Here is a 27,523-nt window from a genome sequence, read left to right on the forward strand (position 1 = left end):
TACAACATACCGTGTCTGATCATCCTGGCACTAAGGTACGTCACTCGACAACATACCGTGTCTGATCATCGTGGCACTAAGGTAGGTAACTCTACAACATACCGTGTCTGAAGATCCTGGCACTAAGATAGGTAACTCTACAACATCTCGTGTCTGATCATCCTGGCACTAAGGTTGGTAACTCTACAACATAATGTATCTGATCATCCTGGCACTAAGGTAGGTAGTTCTACAACATACTGTGTCTGATCATCCTGGCACTAAGGTAGGTAATTCTACAACATACCGTGTCTGATCATCCTGGCACAAAGGTAGGTAACTCTACAACATACCGTGTCTGAACATCCTGGCACTAAGGTAGGTAACTCTACAACATCTCATGTCTGATCATCCTAGCACTAAGGTAGGTAACTCTACAACATACTGTGTCTGATCATCCTGGCATTAAGGTAGGTCACTATACAACATACCGTGTCTGATCATCCTGGCACCAAGGTAGGTAACTCTACAACATACCGTGTCTGAACATCCTGGCACTAAGGTAGGTAACTCTACAACATCTCATGTCTGATCATGCTGGCACTAAGGTTGGTAACTCTACAACATCATGTATCTGATCATCCTGGCACTAAGGTAGGTAGTTCTACAACATACTGTGTCTGATCATCCTGGCATTAAGGTAGGTCACTATACAACATACCGTGTCTGATCATCCTGGCACTAAGGCAGGTAACTCTACAACATACCGTGTCTGATTATCCTGGCACTAAGGTAGGTCACTCGACAACATTCCGTGTCTGATAATCATGGCACTAAGGTAGGTAACTCTACAACATACCGAGTCTGATCATCCTTGTACTAAGGTAGGTCACTCTACAACATATCGTGTCTGATCATCCTGGCACTAAGGTAGGTCAGTCTACAACATACCGTGTCTGATCATCCTGGCACAAAGGTAGGTAACTCTACAACATACTGTGTCGGATCATCCTGGCACTAAGGTAGGTAACTCTACAACATACTGTATCTGATCATCCTGGCACTAAGGTAGGTAGTGATCAATATTTTGTGTGGTAGTTTAGGAAAAGCTCAGTACTTTAACTGCTGTATCACTGGTATTGTGTGTGGTAGTGCTGTATCACTGGTATTGTGTGTGGTAGTGCTGTATCACTGGTATTGTGTGTGGTAGTTTAGGAAAAGCTCAGTACTTTCTTGCTAAACGCATTGTTAACTTGATGTTTATTGTTAACTTTATGTTTTGATTATTTTTTTTTTGTATTTCCAGCATCTCCAGGTCCTACAAAAAAAATTACATTGAGGCGAGTGGAGTGTTTAATTTCTACATTGTCACTAAGGTTTTCTGTAGCTGGGACTATAACATCACCTCCCCAGATGCGGCCCGACTTCAACACAAAAGTTTCTTTAATGAAATCAAGGTAAGTCAAAGGGAATAATTCATAAGGAAGCTTGTAAAACAATACAACAAACCAATAAAACTGTTATTTTCTTATATAACAAAGTGTTTTTGCTCAAAATTTATTTTCCCTACCTTATACATTTGAAGGAGAAATCACTTCATTACAGTGTGAAAATCCTGGCTGTTATGTTGTTATCACATCATCAACTCTTATCTATATACTGTGAGCATTGTTACTGATTCATGTTAATTCTCACCTGACAGCCCTATTATGCTAGTATGTCCAAGCACTAAAATTTGACTGTGCTAAGTAACACGTACAGTAGCTTTGCGTTGCTTTATTTCTACTACACCAAGTGGGGTGTAATCTGTCGATCACACTCCTTGTTGTCACTCAAGTGGCTCTATTTCTGGACAGATTTTTATGGAACTTTACGGTTACGTTAACCTTTGACATACCTTAGACAGCTTTGAAACATGGGTAAGTTTGGTCAAAGGTCATCCCTGTAATGACTATATTTCTTAAAACCAATTTTGAGGAAACTTAAAAAAACAAAATAAGTTGCTTTACAGTATTTGATTTTGTCTCTATTTCAGGAATTTTTGTCTGGGAAAAAGTTGGATGGTGCCAACCGGGATTTCTCTACAAAGTGTAAATGGTTTTTTTTACGAGTCATTACCAACCTCATCGTGCTTGGGAGCATAGGAGGTTCAGCTTATTGTATATACTACATCCAGGACACCGATTATATTAAGGTGTGTTGAAGAAGGTGAAAATGTCAAATAAAAAGGGAAATAACTGGAGCATATTTTTAGCTCACCTGGCCCAAAGGGCCAAGTGAGCTTATGCTATGGCGCAGCGTCCGGCATCTGTCAACTTTTTCCTTTAAAACGCTACTAGTCCTTAACGGCTCAGAGGATTTTGACCAAATTTTGTCTGGAGCATCATTGGCCAAAGGGTTCTCAGTTTTGTATAAACCAAACGTGGTCTGAAGCATGCTTAGGGGGAAAAAAACCTCAATTTGTTTAATTTGTATAAAGGGGTGCATGTGAGGTCCAACAGGGGAAATAGAGGAAAATTGAAAATTGTTCTCCTTTTTCCTTTTTTTATTAATGGAGGGATTTTCATCAATAATTTGAGAAAAGAACCCGAAATATTTTCATTTGATCATGCAGTTCCATGAATGTAATGGCAACCAAATCCCAATAAGCCATTATTGGTCCTGAAATATCAGAAACCTCTTTTTTCTTTTATTGAATAGTTAAAAAAAAATACGTCTGTTGTAGGGAAATCTCCATATGACCCGTAAGATGGATTGCAAAATATGAAATGCCCTTTAGCCACTATCATTGTCTACAGTATGATTAATATTAAATACCTATAACCAAACCGTTCTCTCTCAGAACAGTATCGTAATCCTTGGAAAGTTGGCCATGCCCTTGGTTGCCACGGGAATCATCCTTGTGCTGCCCTTTTTCTTCACAAGGATAGGGAAATTAGAGAACTACCAGAAACCACAGACCGAGTTGTATGTGGGGATGACAAGGTAGGTAGACCATGAACAACAACACTACCAGGTATATTTAGGACGAAATAATCAATTTTTACTATAAAATGTCTGTCCTAAAGCAGAAACCTCAATATAATGTCTAAATATTTGAAGATTGTGCTTGAGTTTAGTTAGTTGTGCATGTATTACTGTCATGTTTCATCTGTATGTTATATTTTTACAGGACAATGTTGCTGAAGGCAGCCATACTGGGTGTACTGGCCTATTTTTGGTTCAACAGAGCAACAAAAGAAGATGAAGTAAGAACACCCTAACAATTTGTGAATTGTTTTGACCCATGTAGTTACGAAAAATGTTTGTCGCTTGTAATTGTAAAAATGGAAAGCTCACATGTGTAGTTGAAGTTAACACAAATGTGACAATACTTTCCTCGCCAGAAAAGCTGTCACATCCACAGAATTAAAAGTAATCGGCCCTGTGACATGAACTTGTTATTTTATCAACTACCAATAAAGATATTTTCTGATTGTAAATATGACTACAAATAGTGCTGTAAGCCAATTCTGTATTCTGAAAACTTGTGTAAACCACTTTATTTGGTAGGTCTGTCATTTGGCAGATTTCATTGTATACTGAAAACCTGATAACCAGTAAACTGTTTACGCAAGCATACCTTTGTCTTACAGCCCTGTTGGGAGACATCTCTGGGGGAAGATATTTACCGTCTAGTGCTGGTAGACTTTGTCTTCACTTTGATTAGCACATTTTTTCTGGAATTTATTCGTCGGTAAGTGAAATTAACAAGTTAACTTGAAGTTAAACAATAATTCTCTTAATACATTTAATTTCATAATTAATGATCTGTACATTTTTTGTGCTGATGACAATGTTTTACCTGTTTGTTTTACCTGTATGTTTTACCTGTATGTTTTACCTGTTTGTTTTACCTGTTTGTTTTACCTATATGCTTTACCTGTTTGTTTTACGTATATGTTGTTTTACGTATATGTTTTACCTATATGTTTTACCGACATGTTTTACCTATGTGTTTTACCTATATGTTTTACCTGCATGTTTTACCTGCATGTTTTACCGACATGTTTTACCTGTTTGTTTTACATATATGTTTTACCTTTATGTTTTACCTGTTTGTTTTACCTGTTTGTTTTAAATGTTTGTTTTACCTATATGTTTTAACTATATGTTTTACCTGTATGCTTTACCTGTATGTTTTACTATATGTTTTACCTGTTTGTTTGTTTGTTTTACTATATGTTTTACCTGTATGTTTTATATGTTTGTTTTACCTATATGTTTTACCTGTATGTTTTACCTTTATGTTTTACTATATGTTTTACCAACATGTTTTACCTGTATGTTTTATATGTTTGTTTTACCTATATGTTTTACCTATATGCTTTACCTGTATGTTTTACCTGTATGTTTTACCTTTATGTTTTACGTATATGTTTTACCTGTATGTTTTACCTATAGATTGTTGGGTCAGTACTGCTGTAAACGGTTAGGGGATACAGAGTTTGACATTGGCAGGAACACGTTGGACCTGATTTACTCTCAGGCATTGTGTTGGTATGTATACCAACCACACATATTTGGACATGCACCACAAAGAATCATTGATAAAAGGGCAAAGAGTGTTATCAAAATAATCCTCAAAATAAAGTAACTGGCTATTGAGATCGGGTAACAAACAGTTACCAGTAGATCAGTATGTCATTGTGTTAATATATGTAGCCACAGCTGAGACATTGTTAAAGGAGTGACATCTAGATCTATAATGCAGAGGATGACCAAAACACTTTGTTTTTCCATGTATAATTCTCTGTTGAAATGTAAATATCTGATGATGTACTGTAAAGCTAATGTTGAGAATGTTCAATGTTCATATGGAGATAAAGAGCTGGCCAAAACTTCAGTTATTCCACATCTACCTCAGTGGCTAGCTGTTATATCACATCTACCTCAGTGGCTAGCTGTTATAACACAGCTACCTCCGGGGCAAGCTGTTATTCCACAGCCAACACAGGGGCTAGCTGTTATAACACAGCTACCTTCGGGGCAAGCTGTTATAACACAGCTACCTCAGTGGCTAGCTGTTATTCCACAGCTACCTCAGGGGCTAGCTGTTATTCCACAGCTACCTCAGTGGCTAGCTGTATAACACAGCTACCTCAGTGGCTAGCTGTTATAACACAGCTACCTCAGTGGCTAGCTGATATTCCACAGCTACCTCAGGGGCTAGCTGATATTCCACAGCTAACACAGGGGCTAGCTGTTATAACACAGCTACCTCAGTGGCTAGCTGTTATAACACAGCTACCTCAGTGGCTAGCTGTTATAACACAGCTACCTCAGGGGTTACCTGTTATAACACAGCTACCTCAGGGGTTAGCTGTTATAACGCAGCTACCTCAGGGGCTAGCTGTTATAACAAAGCTACCTCAGGGGATAGCTGTTATAACACAGCTACCTCCAGGGCTAGCTGCTATTCCAAAGATACCTCAGGGGCAAGCTGTTATAACACAGCTACCTCAGGGGCTAGCTGTTATGGCACATGTACCTCAGGGGCTAGCTGTTATTACACAGCTACCTCAGTGGCTAGCTGATATTCCCCAGCTACCTCAGGGGCTAGCTGATATTGCACAACTACCTCAGGGGTTAGCTGTTATAAAACAGCTACCTCAGGGGTTAGCTGTTATAACACAGCTACCTCAGGGGTTAGATGTTATAACACAGCTACCTCAGGGGCTAGCTGTTATTCCACAGCTACATCAGGGGCAAGCTGTTATAACACAGCTACCTCAGGGGATAGCTGTTATAACACAGCTACCTCAAGGGCTAGCTGTTATTCCACAGCTACCTCAGTGGCCAGCTGTATAACACAGCTACCTCAGTGGCTAGCTGTTATTTCACAGCTCCCTCAGGGGCTAGCTGATATTCCACAGCTAACACAGGGTCTAGCTGTTATAACACAGCTATCTCAGGGGCAAGCTGTTATTCCACAGCTACCTCAGGGGCTAGCGCAGATTTTCCACAGCTAACACAGGGGCTAGCTGTTATAACTCAGCTACCTCAGGGGCTAGCTGTTATAACAAAGCTACCTCAGGGGCTAGCTGTTATAACAAAGCTACCTCAGGGGCTAGCTGTTATAACACAGCTACCTCAGGGGCTAGAGCAGATGGTTGGTTATAAAGCATGTGTGTATATAGACATATCTACATAAGTCTTAGCTAACTTTAATTTTGGTACAAGTGTCTGATGATAGTTTTTGTATAAAAAATGTAATTACCTTTTATACTGACATTGTTTCAGGCTGGGCACGTTTTACTCCCCCTTGCTGTCATTCATCATGAGCATCAAGTTATTCATCATATTTTATATAAAAGCTGTCAGTGTTCTACAGAACTGTAAACCTTCTGTGAGAGCATGGAGAGCGGCGAAGAGTCACACAATCTTCCTCGGATATCTCTTCATTTTCTTCCTCCTGGCAGTTGTTGCTGTATCTTATGGTGTGTTGCTGTAAGTATTCGTCTGGCACTCTGTTCATACTGACTATTCATAGATTTTCTTACCATATTTGTCTGCGAATATATAGCTGTTTGTTTTGTGTAATCGTGCTATTGAGAAAAGGCAAACAACTGCCTTTATATTCTTGCTGAAAGTATATTCATCCATACATTATTTTATTTTACCTGGAACCATTTGCTCACTTTTAGGTAGCCTTATGCTGTAGTTCATATGTCTCCACTAATCTATTGCAAATGGTGGTCCGTAACAAACAGATGCAAGATATCCAGGGTAATGAAGTTCAGGGAATGGATGTACATAACATTTAGATATCCAGGGTAATGAAGTTCAGGGAATGGATGTACATAACATTTAGATATCCAGGGTAATGAAGTTCAGGGAATGGATGTACATAACATTTAGATATCCAGGGTAATGAAGTTCAGGGAATGGATGTACATAACATTTAGATATCCAGGGTGATGAAGTTCAGGGAATGGATGTACATTACATTTAGATATCCAGGGTAATGAAGTTCAGGGAATGGATGTACATTACATTTAGATATCCAGGGTGATGAAGTTCAGGGAACGGATGTACATTACATTTAGATATCCAGGGTAATGAAGTTCTGGGAATGGATGTACATTACATTTAGATATCCAGGTTGATGAAGTTCAGGGAACGGATGTACATTACATTTAGATATCCAGGGTCATGAAGTTCTGGGAATGGATGAACATTACATTTATATATCCAGGGCAATGAAGTTCAGGGAATGGATCTACATTACATTTAGATATCCAGGGTGATGAAGTTCAGGGAATGGATGAACATTACATTTATATATCCAGGGTAATGAAGTTCAGGGAATGGATGTACATTACATTTAGATATCCAGGGTGATGAAGTTCAGGGAATGGATGTACATAACATTTAGGATGTTGTAGCAGTTTATTGTGACCACTCCTTATTTATGTATTTGTTGATTACCAGCGTGCCCCCCAGCGAAACTTGTGGTCCCTTCCAGGGCCAGGAGCAGGCCTACGACATTGTGACCACCCTGGTTGACAGTTGGGAGGGGGACCTGGACTGGCTACATCAAATCTTTAAACTCGTCTCTTCTCCAGGTTTCATTGCCAGTGTTTTGGTTGCTTTCAGGTTAGTACACTAGGTTCCTATGTGGAATACTTGAGATCCTTTCTAACATTAGAAACAGAAACCTAGTTGAAAAACTTCATAAATTACCATGGTAAAGAAATAGACCTTGTGTCTGATATATATTCAGCAGTGATACTTGTGATGTCTGAGGGATGTGACCTTTAACTGTATCTGAGGGATGTGACCTTTAACTGTATCTGAGAAATGTAACCTTTAACTGTATTTGAGGAATGTGACCTTTAGAATGTGACCTTTAACTGTATCTGAAGAATGTGACTTTATACTGTATCTGAGGGATGTGAACTTTAACTGTATCTGAGGGATGTGTCCTTTAACTGTATCTGAGGAATGTGGCTTTATGCTGTATCTGAGGAATGTGACTTTATCCTGTATCTGAGGGATGTGACCTTTAACTGTATCTGAGAAATGTAACCTTTAACTGTATCTGAGGGATGTGACTTTATACTGTATCTGAGGAATCAGACTTTATACTGTATCTGAGGAATGTGACTTTATACTGTATCTGAGGAATGTGACCTTTAACTGTATCTGAGGAATGTGACTTTATACTGTCTGTATCTTAGGAATGTGAACTTTATACTGTATATGAGGAATCTGACTTTATACACTTTATACTGTATCTGAGGAATGTGACCTTTAACTGTATCTGAGGAATGTGACTTTATACTGTATCTGAGGAATCAGACTTTATACTGTATATGAGGAATCTGACTTTATACACTTTATACTGTATCTGAGGAATGTGACTTTATACTGTATATGAGGAATCTGACTTCATACACTTTATACTGTATCTGAGGAATCAGACTTTATACTGTATATGAGGAATCTGACTTTATACACTGTATACTGTATCTAAGGAATGTGTCCTTTAACTGTATCTGAGGAAAGTGACTTTATACTGTCTGTATCTTAGGAATGTGAACTTTATACTGTATATGAGGAATCTGACTTTATAAACTTTATACTGTATCTAAGGAATGTGTCCTTTAACTGTATCTGAGGAAAGTGACTTTATACTGTCTGTATCTTACGAATGTGAACTTTATACTGTATCTGAGGAATCAGACTTTATACTGTATATGAGGAATCTGACTTTATACACTTTATACTGTATCTGAGGAATGTGACTTTATACTTTATCTGAGGAATGTGACTTTATACTTTATCTGAGGAATGTGACTTTATACTGCATCTGAGGGATGTGACCTTTAACTGTATCTTAGGAATGTGACCTTTAACTGTATCTGAGGAATGTGACTTTATACTCTATCTGAGAAATGTAACTTTATACTGTATCTGAGAAATGTGACTTTATACACTTTATACTGTATCTGAGGAATGTGACCTTTAACTGTATCTGAGGAATGTGGCTTTATGCTGTATCTGAGGAATGTGACTTTATACTGCATCTGAGGAATGTGACCATTCACTGCATCTGAGAAAGGTGACCTTTAACTGTATCTGAGGAATGTGACCTTTAACTGTATCTGAGGAATGTGACAATTCACTGTATCTGAGGAATGTGACCTTTAACTGTATCTGAGGAATGTGATTTTATACTGTATCTGAGGAATGTGACTTTATACTGTATCTGAGGAATGTGACCTTTAACTGTGTCTGAGAAATGTAACCTTCAACTGTATCTGAGGAATGTGACCTTTAACTGTATCTTAGGAATGTGACCTTTAACTGTATCTAAGGAATGTGACCTTTTACTGTATCTGAGGAATCTGACTTTATACTGTATTTGAGAAATGTGGCCTTTAACTGTATCTGAGACATGTGACATTATACTGTATCTGAGGAATGTGACTTTATACTGTATCTGATGAATGTGACCTTTAACTTATCTTAGAAATGTAACCTTTAACTGTATCTGAGGAATGTGACCTTTAACTGTATCTGAGGAATCTGACTTTATACTGTATCTGAGAAATGTGGCCTTTAACTGTATCTGAGGAATGTGACCTTTTACTGTATCCATGGCATGTTGCCTTCAACTGTATCTGAGGAATGTGACCTTATATTGTATCCATGGCATGTGGCCTTTAACTGTATATAAGACATGTGACCTTTTACTATATCCATGGCATGTGGACTTTAACTGTATCTGAGACATGAGACATTATACTGTATCTGAGGAATGTGACCTTATACTGTATCTGAGGAATTTGACCTTATACTGTATCTGAGGAATGTGAACTTTTACTAAATATCTGAGGCATGTGACCTTTTACTGTATCCATGGCATGTTACCTTTAACTTTGTCAGTGTATAGTATTTGTGTGACACATATAAGACATTTTACCGTGTCTCTTTGTCAGTGTTAAGTATTTGTGTGACACATATAAGACATTTTACCTTGTCTCTTTGTCAGTGTTTGGTATTTGTGTGACACATATAAGAAATTTTACCATTTCTCTTTGTCAGTGTTTGGTATTTGTGTGACACATGTAAGACATTTTACCATGTCTCTTTCTCAGTGTTTAGTATTTGTGTGACACATATACTATATTTTACCTTGTCTCTTTGTCAGTGTTTGGTATCTGTGTGACACATATAAGACATTTTACCGTGTCTCTTTCTCAGTGTTTAGTATTTGTGTGACACATATAAGACATTTTACCTTGTCTCTTTGTCATTGTTTGGTATTTGTGTGACACATATAAGACATTTTACTGTGTCTCTTTGTCATTGTTTAGTATTTGTGTGACATATATAAGACATTTCACCGTGTCTCTTAGTCAGTGTTTGGTATTTGTGTGACACATATAAGGAATTTTACCATTTCTCTTTGTCAGTGTTTGGTATTTGTGTGACACATATAAGACATTTTACTGTGTCTCTTTGTCAGTGTTTAGTATTTGTGTGACATATATAAGACATTTTACCGTGTCTCTTAGTCAGTGTTTGGTATTTGTGTGACACATATAAGACATTTTACCGTGTCTCTTTGTCAGTGTTTGGTATTTGTGTGACACATATAAGACATTTTACCGTGTCTCTTTGTCAGTGTTTGGTATTTGTGTGACACATATAAGACATTTTACCGTGTCTCTTTGTCAGTGTTTGGTATTTGTGTGACACATATAAGACATTTTACCTTGTCTTTTTGTCAGTGTTGGAACCTACTACATGAGGATTGTAATGGTGGGCCACAAAGAAATGGTCAAACTTCTGCGACAACAGTTAGCAATGGTAAGGTCTTATCAATGCAGCAGTAAGGTCTTTACAAGATATGATTCTCTAATGAGTTTCTGTTGGGTTGGGAGGGTGTTAGTTTAGTTAGCCTTAGATTTGAACTGTGATGTGTAATTTATTACCTTTAGACTAAATAAACTTGCATTTTAGACAATAATGATAATGTTTATGTAGAAATCCTAAAATGTCCCTTATGGTTTACCTGTGGTAGGAAGGACGTGATAAGGCATACCTACTGAACATGTTACAAGAAGTGAGCCGGTCTAAAAAGGAGAAACTACGGCCATCTACGGAAAATCGCATCTTGTCTCCAACATCAGCTACTTCCATGGAGTCCTTGACCTCACCAGGTACGTATCCGTGGTAATGGTCTATTCTACTGAATGCTAGTGAAACAATGTTCACTTCCTGTGATGACATCTATCATATAAGTACCATCTTTATATCTGTGTGTAAACTGACTTCTCCCTGTAACAAATATCTGTATAGACTGACTTCTCCCTCTCCCTGTAACAGGTAGATATAAGTACTATCTGTATAGACTGACTTCTCCCTGTAACAAGTAGATATAAGTACTACATGTATAGACTGACCTCCCTGTAACAAGTAAATATAAGTACTACCTGTATAGACTGACCTCCCTTTAACAAGTAGATATAAGTACTATCTGTATAGACTGACTTCTCCCTGTAACAAGTAGATATAAGTACTATCTGTATAGACTCACTTCTCCCTTTAACAAGTAGATATAAGTACTATCTGTATAGACTGACCTCTCCCTGTAACAAGTAGATATAAGTACTACATGTATAGACTGACCTCCCTGTAACAAGTAAATATAAGTACTACCTGTATAGACTGACCTCCCTGTAACAAGTAGATATAAGTACTATCTGTATAGACTGACCTCCCTGTAACAAGTAAATATGAGTACTACCTGTATAGACTGACTTCTCCCTGTAACAAGTAGATATAAGTACTATCTGTAGAGACTGACTTCTCCCTGTAACAAGTAGATAAAAGTACTATCTGTATAGACTGACTTCTCCCTGTAACAGGTAGATATAAGTACTATCTGTATAGACTGACTTCTCTGTGTAACAAGTAGATATAAGTACTACCTGTATAGACTTACCTGTCCCTGTAACAAGTAGATATAAGTTCTATCTGTATAGACTGAATTCTCCCTGTAACAAGTAGATATTAGTACTACCTGTATAGACTGACTTCTTCGTGTAACAAGTAGATATAAGTACTATCTGTATAGACTGACCTGTCCCTGTAACAAGTATATATAAGTACTACCTGTATAGACTGACCTGTCCCTGTAACAAGTAGATATAAGTTCTATCTGTATAGACTGACTTCTCCCTGTAACAAGTAGATATTAGTACTACCTGTATAGACTGACCTCCCTGTATCAAGTAGATATAAGTACTATCTGTATAGACTGACCTGTCCCTGTAACAAGTAGATATAAGTACTACCTGTATAGACTGATTTCTCTGTGTAACAAGTAGATATAAGTACTACCTGTAAAGACTGACTTCTCCGTGTAACAAGTAGATATAAGTACTATCTGTAGAGACTGACTTCTCCCTGTAACAAGTAGATCTTAGTACTATCTGTATAGACTGACCTCCCTGTATCAAGTAGATATAAGGACTATCTGTGTCTAGATGCCTGATCTAGTTACTATCTAATAAGTACTATCTGTATAGACAGACTTCTCTGTGTAACAAGTAGATATAAGAACTACCTGTATAGACTGACTTCTTCGTGTAACAAGTAGATATAAGTACTACATGTATAGACTGACCTCCCTGTATCAAGTAGATATAAGTACTATCTATATAGACTGACCTCCCTGTAACAAGTAAATATAAGTACTACCTGTATAGACTAACCTCTCCCAGTAACAGGTAGATATAAGTACTATCTGTGTCCAGATGCCTGATCTAGTTACTATCTAATAAGTACTATCTGTATAGACTGACCTGTTCCTGTAACAAGTAGATATAAGAAATATCTGTATAGACTGACTTCTCTGTGAAACAAGTAGATATAAGTTCTATCTGTATAGACTGACTTCTCTGTGAAACAAGTAGATATAAGTTCTACCTTTATAGACTGATTTCTCCCTGTAACAAGTAGATCTTAGTACTATCTGTATAGACTGAACTGGCCCTGTAACAAGTAGATATAAGTCCCATCTGCATAGACTGACTTCTCTGTGTAACACGTAGATATAAGTACTACCTGTATAGACTAACCTCTCCCAGTAACAGGTAGATATAAGTACTATCTGTGTCCAGATGCCTGATCTAGTTACTATCTAATAAGTACTATCTGTATAGACTGACCTGTTCCTGTAACAAGTAGATATAAGAAATATCTGTATAGACTGACTTCTCTGTAGATATAAGTACTATCTGTGTCCAGATGCCTGATCTAGTTACTATCTAATAAGTACTATCTGTATAGACTGACCTGTCCCTGTAACAAGTAGATATTAGTACTACCTGTATAGACTGATTTCTCCCGGTAACAAGTAGATATAAGAACTATCTGTATAGACTGATTTCTCTGTGTAACAAGTAGATATAAGTCCCATCTGCATAGACTGACTTCTCTGTGTAACAAGTAGATATAAGAAATATCTGTATAGACTGACTTCTCCCTGTAACAAGTAGATATAAGTACTATCTGTGTCTAGATGCCTGATCTAGTTACTATCTATCTGTATACTAGTGTAACCTGTCTCAATTCAGATCTCTTAAACACCTTTTATGCTTCACCTACTGTAAACCAGTTCTATCATTTAAAGGTTTTTTTAAGGTTATTTGAAAGTTAATTTTGCAGTGTTGGAATTTGATGAAAATGTGTTTAGTCTAGTCAGTATTTAAAACTTTTAAAACAAGGAAATATTTTATCAAATGTTTAATCAAAGTTTTTAATTATGAACCTGTAATTCTAACTAAATTAATTGGTTTACAGTATTTTTGTTTTCTTCAAGTCATGTTATAATCTTTATTGTTTTTATACTTTCAATAAGCTCATTTCAGATTCCTGTGATAATGAACTGTATTAAACATTTCTGAATTTGACTTAAATTGGTCTTGTATTTCCGTTTCTTATCATTTGATTATGATCTAGTTTAATATGTGTGTATTTACCTTTAGGGAGAGGGCCAACACCTGCATATAAACCATAATGTGTGGGGAAGAATTTCCTCTTAATGTAATAGGTGAAATCTCTTTCTTGTTAAGGTTATAATGGTGTTGTATCCTACTATTCTGCATGTCCTCCATTTCTCTCTACATAGTTGAAACAGTTTGGTGAACATAAATTATGAAAAGAGAGAGAGAAACAGTAAACTGTTATTATAGTGTTATTGAAATGTCAACCTGACGAAGGAAACATTAGATCTATTTGTACATTTGTTGTCAGTTACTTTAAATCCCAAAATATATAACAAGCACTAATTAGGAGTCAACTGACCAAAGGTCAAGGTCATCAGGTCAGGGGTCAAGGTCAAATTTTGTAGCTTTTCAGTAATGAGCATTTTATGACATTATGAAGCAAAGTTCGGAATTAAACAAAGAGACACACTGAGGTAAAAAGTTGAGGTCAAAGGTTAAGGACATTAGATTCAAAGGTCAAGGTCAAATTTTGCATCTTTTCACTGATGAACATTTTGTTATGACATGATGAAGCAAGGTTAGTCGGAATTTAACAAAGAGTCAACTGACCTAAGGTCAAGGTCACTCGGTCAAAGGGCAAGGTAAAATTTTGTATCTTTTCACTGATGAACATTTTGTTATGACATTATGAAGCAAAGTTCGTCCGAATTTAAAAAGGAGTCAACTGACTTAAGGTCAAGGTCATTTTATGTTATTATGTAGCAAACTTGTTCAGAACTTAACACAGAGTCAACTGACCTTAGGTCCAGGTTACGGGGTCCAAAGGGTCAAGGTCAAGTTTTGTATTTTTCACTGATGAACATTTTGTTATGATATTATGAAGCAAAAGTCGGTCGGAATTAAAGAATAAGTCAACTGACCAAAGATCAGGGTCACTGGGGTAATGGTCAAGGTCATTAGGGTCCAAAGGTCAAAGACAAAGTGGATATCTGACTTTGACCCTGGCTCTTGATGGAGGAGGTGTATAAGTTGAAATAAAACAAATCAAAGCTAACAAATGAGTATTGCACCGGTATTTACATTTCTGTTAGCCCAGCAAATATGGAGGTGGAAGGAAACAAGACTCACATCATAATACATGTAAAATGTATATTTTGCTTCCTTGCGATTCTTTTTTAAGTCCAAATGTTAAACGTCAAGCTCAGCTATATGGGCAGATTGCTTCTTGATGATTATATGGGGGATATATTGCCACAAGACGGGGCCCTTACTGACCTGTTAGTGTTCTAGTTATACAGTAAGTATGTTACTATATTTCTATGATTTTAATTTGGATTAATTTAAAAACCGTTCGACCAAACTTACTGTTTTCAACTTTGTAAAGATATATAACTTTTAAACCATATGTATTCTTATAGGAGGTATTGGGGTATACATATATTATTTGTACTGAAGGTTTTGTATGAATGACATTTCAGGACCCCCTGCCTCTGTTGCTAGGTAACATGTAGATCCTATAGATTGGAACACTTGTGGCTGATGTTTTGTTGATAGGTTCAAGTGTCTCGAAATACCTTAGACTTCTAATTCAAACTTTTAATCAAATTTGATATTATGGTGATGATGATTTATAAGTAGCTGGAATATATATTCACCAAAAACTGGAATTGGCGTAACATTTAAAGTTCATAATTTGTAAAACCATTGGACAGTTTAAGAGTATTGCCTGACACTGACCCCAGTAGTGCTTTACAACTTTTGCCCTAGACCAGAACACTTTGATGTATAGTTGGGTTTGTTAATCAAACAACACTTGCCATTATGTTACATAACATACATGTTACCATTACAAGATAGGAACGACCAGTTAAATGGTACTTCATCTAAATAATAGGGTTTTACATAGGAATATACCGATACTGTTCTAGTATTGGTCTTTTTTGTAATGAAGTTTGTTTTTTATGGGAACTCTTGCGATCCTACTTGTATTATCTACTATATGTTAATGTTAGTAAATCTGTAAGTACAATGTCTTTGTGAGAAAACTACCAGGTATTGTAATGTTAATTGTAGTGACAGTTGCTATCTTTAACATATATGGCATGCTGATCCTAGTTATAAGTTTGGTTATTGATATGTTCTAATAGTGTAATGTGCATGAAAGTAGCCATTGTATCAGAAAGTGTAAATTTGCATGAGTTGGTGTGGATCTTGAAGTGTTTTTTGAAGCTAACAATTTACTGTGAAATGGATACCAGGTAATTGGTACCAGCATATCCCTCTATTATGACATTTTAGCTCGCCTGGCACAAAGTGCCTGTGAGTTTATGGTATGGTGGAGCATCAATCATTCATTTTCCAGCCACCAACCTTTGAGCAGCTTGTTAAAAACAAACATACAGGGTCTGATACTTTCCCCGTAGGCGTCTGGGATGGAATACTGCAAAGTTTCTTTATATATTGACTTGATCTGATTTCAAGGTCACAGGGGTAAAATAGGTAAAAAAACTTCATGTTATATCATCTTCAGTAAATGAGGTATAGAGCATGATACTAAGCTATGTAAAGCAGTTCATCAGTGCTTAACTTTTTCTTATATACCTCTGTATATTGTGTTGAGGTCAAAGGTCAACATTGAGTGATGGCAGAGATCATAGGTTACTATGGGCTGGGTGTATGGGTGACACAGTGGATACCACACTGGTCTATCACTGCCCGACTATGGGCTGGGTTTATGGGTGACACAGTGGATATACCATACTGGTCTATCCTGCCTGACTATGGGCTGGGTGTATGGGTGACAATGGATATACCACACTGGTCTATCACTGCCTGACTATGGGGGACACAGTGGATACCACACTGGACTATCACTGCCTGACTATGGGCTGGGTGTATGGGTGACACAGTGGATACCACACTGGACTATCACTGCCTGACTATGGGCTGGGTGTATAGGTAACACAGTGGATACCACACTGGTCTATCACTGCCCGACTATGGGCTGGGTTTATGGGTGACACAGTGGATATACCATACTGGTCTATTACTGCCTCACTATGGGCTGGGTGTATGGGTGACACAGTGGATATACCATACTGGTCTATCCTGCCTGACTATGGGCTGGGTGTATGGGTGACAGAGTGGATACCACACTGGACTATCACTGCCTGACTATGGGGTGGGTGTATGGGCGACACAGTGGATATACCACACTGGTCTATCACTGCCTGACTAAGGGCTGGGTGTATGGGTGACACAGTGGATATACCATACTGGTCTATCACTGCCTCACTATGGGCTGGGTGTATGGGTGACACAGTGGATATACCACACTGGTCTATCACTGCTTGAACAAGGGCTGGGTGTATGGGTGACACAGTGGATATACCACACTGGTCTATCACTGCTTGAACAAGGGCTGGGTGTATGGGTGACACAGTGGATATACCACACTGGTATATCACTGCCTGACTATGGGGTGGGTGTATGGGCGACACAGTGGATATACCACACTGGTCTATCACTGCTTGAACAAGGGCTGGGTGTATGGGTGACACAGTGGATATACCACACTGGTCTAGGTGTATGGGTGACACAGTGTATACCACACTGGTCTATCACTGCCTGACTATGGGGAGGGTGTATGGGTGACACAGTGGATACCACACTGGTATATCACTGCCTGACTATGGGCTGGGTGTATGGGTCACACAGTGGATACCACACTGGTCTATCACTGCCCTACTATGGGCTGGGTTTATGGGTGACACAGTGGATACCCCACTGGTCTATCACTGTCTGACTATGGGCTGGCTGTATGGGCAACACAGTGTATGCTACACTGGTCTATCACTGCCTGACTATGGGCTGGGTTTATGGGTGACACAGTGGATATACCACACGGGTCTATCACTGCCTGACTATGGGCTTGTTTTAAGGGCGACACAGTGGATCCCACACTGGTCTATCACTGCCTGACTATGGGCTGGGTTTGTGGGTGACACAGTGGATACCACACTGGTCTATCACTTCCTGACTATGGGGTGGGTGTATGGGTTACACAGTGGATACCACACTGGTCTATCACTGCCCTACTATGGGCTGGGTTTATGGGTGACACAGTGGATATACCACACGGGTCTATCACTGCCTGACTATGGGCTTGTTTTAAGGGCGACACAGTGGATCCCACACTGGTCTATCACTGCCTGACTATGGGCTTGGTTTAAGGGCGACACAGTGGATACCACACTGGTCTATCACTGCCCTACTATGGGCTGGGTTTATGGGTGACACAGTGGATAACACACTGGTCTATCCCTGTCTGACTATGGGCTGGCTGTATGGGCAACACAGTGTATGCTACACTGGTCTATCACTGCCTGACTATGGGCTGGGTTTATGGGTGACACAGTGGATAGACCACACTGGTCTATCACTGCCTGACTATGGGCTGGGTATATGGAGTGGATACCACACTGGTCTATCACTGCCTGACTATGGGCTGGGTTTATGGGTGACACAGTGGATACCACACTGGTCTATCACTGTCTGACTATGGGCTGGCTGTATGGGCAACACAGTGGATGCCACACTGGTCTATCACTGCCTGACTATGGGCTGGGTATATGGGCTACACAGATACCACACTGGTCTATCACTGCCTGACTATGGGCTGGGTGTATGGGTGACACAGTGGATACCACACTGGTCTATCACTGCCCGACTATGGGCTGGGTTTATGGGTGACACAGTGGATAGACCACACTGGTCTATCACTGCCTGACTATGGGGTGGGAGTATGGGTGACACAGTGGATACAACACTGGTCTATCACTGCTTGACTGTGGGGTGGGTGTATGGGTGACAGGGGAGATACCACACTGGTCTATCACTGCCTGACTATGGGCTGGGGGTATGGGTGACACAGTGGATATACCATACTGGTCTATCACTGCCTCACTATGGGCTGGGTGTATGGGTGACACAGTGGATACCACACTGGTCTATCACTGCTTGACTGTGGGGTGGGTGTATGGGTGACAGTGGATATACCACACTGGTCTATCACTGCCTGACTATGGGGGACACAGTGGATACAACACTGGTCTATCACTGCTTGACTGTGGGGTGGGTGTATGGGTGACAGTGGGTATACCACACTGGTCTATCACTGCCTGACTATGGGTTGGGTGTATGGGTGACACAGTGGATACCACACTCGTCTATCACTGTCTGACTATGGGCTGGCTGTATGGGCAACACAGTGGATGCCACACTGGTCTATCACTGCCTGACTATGGGCTGGGGGTATGGGTGACACAGTGGATATACCATACTGGTCTATCACTGCCTGACTATGGGGGACACAGTGGATACCCCACTGGTCTATCACTGCCTGACTATGGGCTGGGTATATACTGGTATATCACTGCCTGACTATGGGCTGGGTGCATGGGTGACACAGTGGATACCACACTGGTCTATCACTGCCCGACTATGGGCTGGGTATATGGGTGACACAGTGGATATACCACACTGGTATATCACTGCCTGACTATGGGGTGGGTGTATGGGTGACAGTGGGTATACCACACTGGTCTATCACTGCCTGACTATTGGCTTGTTTTAAGGGCGACACAGTGGATACCACACTGGTCTATCACTGCCCGACTATGGGCTGGGTATATGGGTGACACAGTGGATATACCACACTGGTATATCACTGCATGACTATGGGCTGGGTGTATGGGTGACACAGTGGATATACCATACTGGTCTATCACTGCCTGACTATGGGGGACACAGTGGATACCCCACTGGTCTATCACTGCCTGACTATGGGGTGGGTGTATGGGTGACACAGGGGATACCACACTGGTCTATCACTGCTTGACTGTGGGGTGGGTGTATGGGTGACAGTGGATATCCCACACTGGTCTATCACTGCCTGACTATGGGCTGGGTATATGGGCTACACAGATACCACACTGGTCTATCACTGCCTGACTATGGGCTTGTTTTAAGGGCGACACAGTGGATACCACACTGGTCTATCACTGCCCGACTATGGGCTGGGTTTATGGGTGACACAGTGGATATACTATACTGGTCTATCACTGCCTCACTATGGGCTGGGTGGATACCACACTGGTCTATCACTGCCTGACTATGGGCTGGGTATATGGGTGACACAGTGGATATACCACACTGGTATATCACTGCCTGACTATGGGCTGGGTGTATGGGTGACACAGTGGATACCACACTGGTCTATCACTGTCTGACTATGGGCTGGCTGTATGGGCAACACAGTGGATGCCACACTGGTATATCACTGCCTGACTATGGGCTGGGTATATGGGCGACACAGATACCACATTGGTCTATCACTGCCTGACTATGGGCTGGGTGTATGGGTGACACAGTGGATATACCACACTGGTGTATCACTGCCTGACTATGGGGTTAACATTTTTTCCAGGCACTGGTGTTTCCTACCACCAAGAGCGATTTGTATCAGTTGATTCACAATTGCTGTAAAATAAGTAAAGTTTAATTTAATCAATATGAGCTATAAAGATAAAATTCTTATTATATCAGCCCTTGATCTTCTTTCAATGTCAGCATGGTGTGAGATAATGAAAATTTCATCAGCTTCTTGAAATTTCAACTTTTAAATTGACTTTGTTGCTGAGAAATTAAAAGCTATTAAATAAATCTATGTTGACATAAAAAGGAAACAAAGTTGACCTACATGCAACTTAGAGGTCACAGTGGTTAAACAAAAGCTGGAGTTCCCGTAGAAAAACCACCAACCTACAGCCAGTACGTATACCTGGAAGCTGCCCCACATAGGTCTAGAACCTGCAACCCAGTGGCCATGGTAGAGGGCTATAGTGGTAGCAGGATGCCAGATGCCTTAACCACTTGGCCACCGCGTCCCTCTTACACTAACTGTCAAAGTGGACAAAGCAGGCCCCTGGGGGCTGCTTGTTTGTAATTTAATTTGTTGATAAGGGATTTACTGAAAGCGCTTATAATTCCCTTAGAATTATTCATTCATGGGCATCAATATTAAAAAAGATAAAACCATAGAAATATCTAAGAAATTTCGATAGATCTTTGAAATTCACATACGCTCAACAAGACCAAATAACAATGGTGAGAGAAGTATGATGTGACACCATTATATTTACAAAGTGTGACACTTATTGTGGGCAAATAATGCTGGAATTCTTGACAAGTTAGATGAAGCTTAGCATCTTTATATAGATAAAGATTAAACAAATTGGTGCTCAGTTATATAGATAAACACGATGTGATATTTATATAGATAAATACACTGTGATATTTATACAGATATATTTCAACACTTTTTATAGGTAATTAAATGTGACATCTTCTTAGAGATGAGTTGATATTTACATTACTTTTACTGGAGTAAACAATACAACATGATTTGAGGTAGCAGCCAGTGATAGCCAACTTTGTGATGTCCTGAAGATGGGCGGATGTTTATACTGATTGTCATCTTTGTGTCGTTCTGTAGGAGGACGGAGGTTTGCTCGAACAATGGCCGAGACCGCCGCCGCTAACACACCCCAGCAGTCACCGGTCCCTAGCCGCAGGAACAGACGCATGGACAGCAACGAAAACCTCACTTCACGCTTCTGATGAGATGTGCTGGAAACTTTCCGTTGTTTTACTGATAAATTTTGAAGATCTGCTTCAATGTGAAAGTTCTGCAATCCGTCATTGTCTATTTTATATATTTTAGCTGGGATTGGACATCACCTGCATACTGTCCCTTACAAGTTATGTGTACTGTTTAGCACAAACAGAGGTATGGTGTCGTTGACCTTTACTGAAGTATCAGATAAAAAGACATGTGTATGTTGTTTGTAACCAAACCAGAATATCTGAAAAAAGAGATAGACATTTTTATTAGTCTGTGAAATGATAAACTTTGTATGAAATAAAAAATGTTTGATAATGATACAGAAAACAATATTTAGGGGTTGGATTTCCCCTCTGATTCGTACATTCCTTTGTTCAATTGATTATATGACTAGATAGTGTGTAGATCAATAGAAAATGTCAGTCTTCATTTCTCTGTATGAGCAATTTGTCTATAATAGACAGGTATTTCTATGCAACAGGATATATTTTGCAAAATGATGCTTCCAAATGAAATCTTCTCCTTATAAATGTGTTTTGAGCAAATAATTAAAACAATATATGATATCACCTCCTCCGATGTAGACCTGTATTTATACAGAGCAACATCAGTACACTTTGGATTGTTGAAGTTTGTCAATAGATTGTTTGCTTTATGAATGTGAGAATTCTAGTACAGTATAGTGGGTAAATTTAGTAGAGGTTTGATTTGACAATTTGGCAGGTCCACATCTAGATTGTCAAAATTTAAATCACTGAAGTTTAAAATATCAATGTCCCCAACTCGTCCATCTTCAGCAGTTACATGTTCAGTTTTTTGCTGACAAGAGAACAACTCCTCGATAGAATGTCAGATTCCATTGGTAGGTGTTTCGCATTGGGAGTCCAAATATACCCAAGAAATAAGTGGTTGAGAGCAGGTATAGTGAGCAGCTTGATACAGGAGTATACTATACATTACAGTAAAGACCCAGTGCCACTCGACATTGACTGGGAACTATGGGAACATTGACAATGGGAACTATGGGAACATTGACGATGGGAAGTATGGGAACATTGACAATGGGAACTATGGGAACATTGACAATGGCAACAATCTATTTGCCAAATTATACGACCTCCATCAGTGCCTGAATCTGCTGTAAAAGAAATCCATATTACATGTTATAGTAGGCCTAGCTTTTTCAGTAACCTGTGCTCATATATAGCCATGATGTTTGTAGATTTTACTAATAGTGTATATGTTACACGGGAGCATGTACCGCCTTTCCAGCAATAGCTGTAGGGGATTTTATTTGTACATAAATGCTTAAGTGCAGGAAAATGTGTTCTCCAATAACGTGAAAGTAAAGCTATGCAATGATTATATTGTTTAATTACAGATATACCACAATTTTATCCAGACCTGACACTTAGTATACCACAAGTGTTTTTACCACAAGTGTCTTTATCCAGACCTGTTTTATATGTTATAGGAGTACAAAACATTCATAGAATCATAATGAGGAAATGACAAATAGGTTCAGTGTGTGTTTTCATGTTATCAACAAGTGCCTTCGAGTTTATATGTATTATATACCTGAAATAACAAAGAGTGGAGGGGAGATCTTAATCAGTGAGATATAAATAGCATCAAGGTTGGTTTGGGTTTATCTGCGAAGATGTTTTATGTACCATAAAAATCCATGTAATTTGCGCACTTTTTTTTCAGAAATTTAATACCCAAAGTGGGGGGTGCGTAAAATACACAGGTATAAGCAATTTCAAGTTTTTTTCATGAAAAGATCGACGATTCTGGCAGACCGCCATCTTGGACACGAGATAATCTCCCTTGGTACACGGAACTCAAAGACAAACAATGATCAACACATTTATTTATGTCAAACATCAATAAAAGATACAATTGATATATACGCACACGTGTGTTATGTTTACATTAAATCAGATAATCAAAAGAAAACAAACAACAAAATACACATTTTACGTAGTTTCTTCTTGGTTTATAATATCGACAAAAAATCATAAGAAATATATTTAACAAAAAAATAATTAGAGATCGATTTTTGGAGCATGAACATCGTTTTTTCCCCAATTTTTTTGGGTGCGCAAAATATTCCAGTAGAAGCTTTTTTCCAGATTTACAGCCTCAAAAAGTACCTGCGCAAATTTCATAGGTGCGCAAATTACATGGGTTTTTACGGTAGGTGTAATAGATCTTATATTGTATTTAATGACCTGTATATTGATCACACAATTATAATTTATAAAGTACCTTGTACTGTGATTCTATATTGTTGAAGTTTTATGTGAAGATAACAATAAAAACTTTAGAAAATAACGTTCAGATTGGTTAATAGGACGTTAAACAAAATCAAACAAACAAACAAACAAAGGTATAGAGTGATCAGTCTTGTGAGGCACGGTAGTCTAGTACTGTTCAGATTGGTATAGAGTCATCAGTCTTGTGAGGTACGGTAGTCTAGTACTGTTCAGACTGGTATAGAGTCATCAGTCTTGTGAGGCACGGTAGTCTAGTAGGTTTAAGTCACGTCACGGCACTGTGTTGTATCTTTGAACAAGATACTTAACTCTGCTTATTCCAGTCTAATCAGCTGTAAATGAGTACGTGGTTGGACAGTGCTAGATTGTTGAATGCTAGTTGTGAGTGCCAAAATGGCAGCACCGGCTGTATGCTCCCCAGGGAGTTGAAAAAGATATTGGCTGGTTGCAAAAGCCCTATTAACCCGGATTATAATTTGTGAACCGCTTTGAGACGACCTACGAACTAGGTTGTGATAAAGCAGTATATAAGAACCTAAAATTATAATTATGTCTTTCTACATCAATTGGTATATAGTGTCACCTGGTGGATCAGTCATGTGCCTCTACATCAATTGGTATATAGTGTCACTTGGTGGATCAGTCATGGGTCTCTACATCAATTGGTATATAGTGTCAACTGGTGACAGTCATTTGTCTCTACATCAATTGGTATATAGTGTCGCTTGGTGGATCAGTCATGTGTCTCTACATCCATTGGTATATAGTGTCAACTGGTGACAGTCATTTGTCTCTACATCAATTGGTATATAGTGTCAACTGGTGACAGTCATTTGTCTCTACATCAATTGGTATATAGTGTCACTTGGTGGATCAGTCATGTGTCTATACATCAATTGGTATATAGTGTCACCTGGTGGATCAGTCATGTGTCTCTACATCAATTGGGATATAGTGTCACCTGGTGACACAGTCATGTGTCTCTACATCAAGTGGTATATAGTGTCACCTGGTGACAGTCATGTGTCTCTACATCAATTGGTATATAGTGTCACCTGGTGACACAGTCATGTGTCTCTACATCAAGTGGTATATAGTGTCACCTGGTGGATCAGTCATGTGTCTCTACATCAATTGGTATATAGTGTCACTTGGTGGATCAGTCATGTGTCTCTACATCAAGTGGTATATAGTGTCACCTGGTGACAGTCATGTGTCTCTACATCAATTGGTATATAGTGTCACCTGGTGGATCAGTCATGAATCGCCATCAATCAAAACTAATTACTTTAAAAGTAATACCATGAAACAGATGTGATAGGTTAGACGAGTGTTATATGTACTATTAGTATGTCTGCTGACGGTTTAGTCGGTGTAGTTAGGGCAGTGTAAATGTGAGGTATACACCTAAGCAGATTGATCCACTATATTGTTGGCTCATCAGGATGGTTGTGAAATTGTTACATTGACAATCTTCTGATATATTACATATTTAGAAATACTTATAACTATCATGTAGGGATGTTTGTGTGTTATGTAGGTAGTATGATGTGTAGACTATCACTAGTGTATTATATGTAAAAGTTTTTATAAAGGTAATATAAAGTCAAATATATTTATATAACTACCAGCTAGATGGTGTATTCTGTATAACATTTTATTAGCTCACCTGGCATGAAGTGCCTTAGAGTTGATGGTATGGTGCAGCATCTATCATCTGCCTGTCTGTCCGTTAACTTAGAGGCCACCTGAGATAAGCTCCATGACTGCTTTTGATCAATATAAGTCTTTTGTTATCTATTGTCTGTTAACAACAAACAGTAGTAAATGTTACCCCCTCCCAAAAGGGGGGATGGATGACCTGGTGGGGTAATACAAATTTAAGTAAGATAAAGCAGTGCAAATATTTTTCTTGGATATTGTGTTAAGGTCAAAGGTCAACTTCTGAGTGCTGGCCAGGGTCAAATTTCAACATGGGACTATATGGGTAAAAAGTTTTCAGACCCAGGGTTTGATATTTACACAGTAGGTACATGTACATATGATGATGTGCTATAATATTTCCTCATGCTTATGACCTTGAGTTACTTTCAAGGTCATGGAGGTCCTTCGGACATAACTTGGAAACGGTTTAGATCCCGACCCTAAAACTATATATCTGCTTAAAATGACTAGACATGAGGAGATGAGCCTAGTCTGCTACCAGGATTGGCCTGGTGTTCAACCCTGCCCCGGGGACTCAGTCCTTGTATCATTTCTAGGACTGCTTGATAGACATAAGGAGAAAAGCATAGGATTGTTGTGGTCTGGTCCTGCCCCTTGGGACTTAGTCCCATGGTCATGCTATGGACACATTTGATATCTTAACCCCATAAGGTTATAATTGGATGTCGCAATCAAACTTTCTTTGAGATTCCATTGGACGGTCCGTTCATATGGAAATATTTCATATACTAATTTTAATGCAAATATTTGTTCATGGTGCTTAAAAATCCAGGTGGCCAATACAGGCCCTCTGAGCCTTGTGTTTAAAAAAAGAAAACATTGTAATAATTATAACTACCAGGTAGTGTATGACATAGTGTTATATTTATATACTACAAAAGTAGAATGACTGAAGTGTTATAACACAGTAGCAAATCTGAGTGACTCAGAACTGGATCATAGGATGTGCTGTACATTGTTTAACAGTAAGTATTCTCAAAATTGTGTCAAATGGTTTTCCCATTGTGTTCTCTCGATTTTATTAACTTTTCTTACACAACAGAAATATGCACAACCTGTGTTTATTCACCATAAAAAAAAACATTTAAAATAAAAAAATCAAGTGTTTAACTTGAAATTTCAAATTTTTCTTTTTTAATATTCTGTGAGTTTTGTTGAACTAAGCTAGAGATCTAATTTTGAGTCATCAGCAAATCTTCATCTTTATTTTACCAAATTTGACTAAAAAAATAATCAATTAAATGAAAAGTGAAGATCTTTTCTTTCGATAATGAAAGAAATTCAATAATAATTTGTGTTTTTCTGGGGCATCATAATACTCGGGTTACTCCCACATATACAGGTAAACTGTTTAAAAAAAATGGTACACATACATGTATGAAGTGACTTAATGTGTACACATGTATGTAGGGACTTAATGTGTACATATGTATGTATATGTAGGGACTTAATGTGTACATATGTATGTATATGTAGGGACTTAATGTGTACATATGTATGTATATGTAGGGACTTAATGTGTACACATACATGTATGTAGGGATTTAATGTGCACACATACATGTATGTAGGGATTTAATGTGTACACATACATGTATGTAGGGACTTAATGTGCACACATACATGTATGTAGGGACTTAATGTGTACACATACATGTATATGTAGGGACTTAATGTGTACACATACATGTATGTAGGGACTTAACGTGTACACATACACGTATGTAGGGACTTAATGGGCACACATACATGTATGTAGGGACTTAATGTGTACACATACATGTATATGTAGGGACTTAATGTGTACATATACATGTATTTAGGGGCTTAATGTGTACACATACATGTAT

At 38.7% G+C, this 27,523-nt stretch overlaps 1 protein-coding gene across 2 annotated transcripts in view; it reads left to right on the forward strand.

Annotated features, from left to right (window-relative positions):
• The window catches only part of LOC110450411 (transmembrane channel-like protein 5), a 39,203-nt gene extending 15,534 nt beyond the window's left edge, over nucleotides 1–23,669 (forward strand). For both annotated transcript variants that reach the window (XM_021497900.1, XM_021497901.1), the window contains exons 9-19: nucleotides 1,286–1,436; nucleotides 2,015–2,173; nucleotides 2,822–2,964; nucleotides 3,152–3,227; nucleotides 3,615–3,715; nucleotides 4,423–4,518; nucleotides 6,262–6,468; nucleotides 7,453–7,617; nucleotides 10,761–10,839; nucleotides 11,054–11,192; nucleotides 21,541–23,669. In XM_021497900.1, coding sequence (XP_021353575.1) covers nucleotides 1,286–1,436; nucleotides 2,015–2,173; nucleotides 2,822–2,964; nucleotides 3,152–3,227; nucleotides 3,615–3,715; nucleotides 4,423–4,518; nucleotides 6,262–6,468; nucleotides 7,453–7,617; nucleotides 10,761–10,839; nucleotides 11,054–11,192; nucleotides 21,541–21,665 — 1,441 coding nt within the window. In that variant the 3' untranslated portion in view covers nucleotides 21,666–23,669. The remainder of the gene's footprint in view (nucleotides 1–1,285; nucleotides 1,437–2,014; nucleotides 2,174–2,821; nucleotides 2,965–3,151; nucleotides 3,228–3,614; nucleotides 3,716–4,422; nucleotides 4,519–6,261; nucleotides 6,469–7,452; nucleotides 7,618–10,760; nucleotides 10,840–11,053; nucleotides 11,193–21,540) is intronic.
• The last annotated feature ends 3,854 nt before the right edge of the window (nucleotides 23,670–27,523 follow it).

Source organism: Mizuhopecten yessoensis, unplaced genomic scaffold, assembly GCF_002113885.1.
Source record: "Mizuhopecten yessoensis strain PY_sf001 unplaced genomic scaffold, ASM211388v2 scaffold5209, whole genome shotgun sequence".
NCBI lineage: Eukaryota > Metazoa > Mollusca > Bivalvia > Pectinida > Pectinidae > Mizuhopecten > Mizuhopecten yessoensis.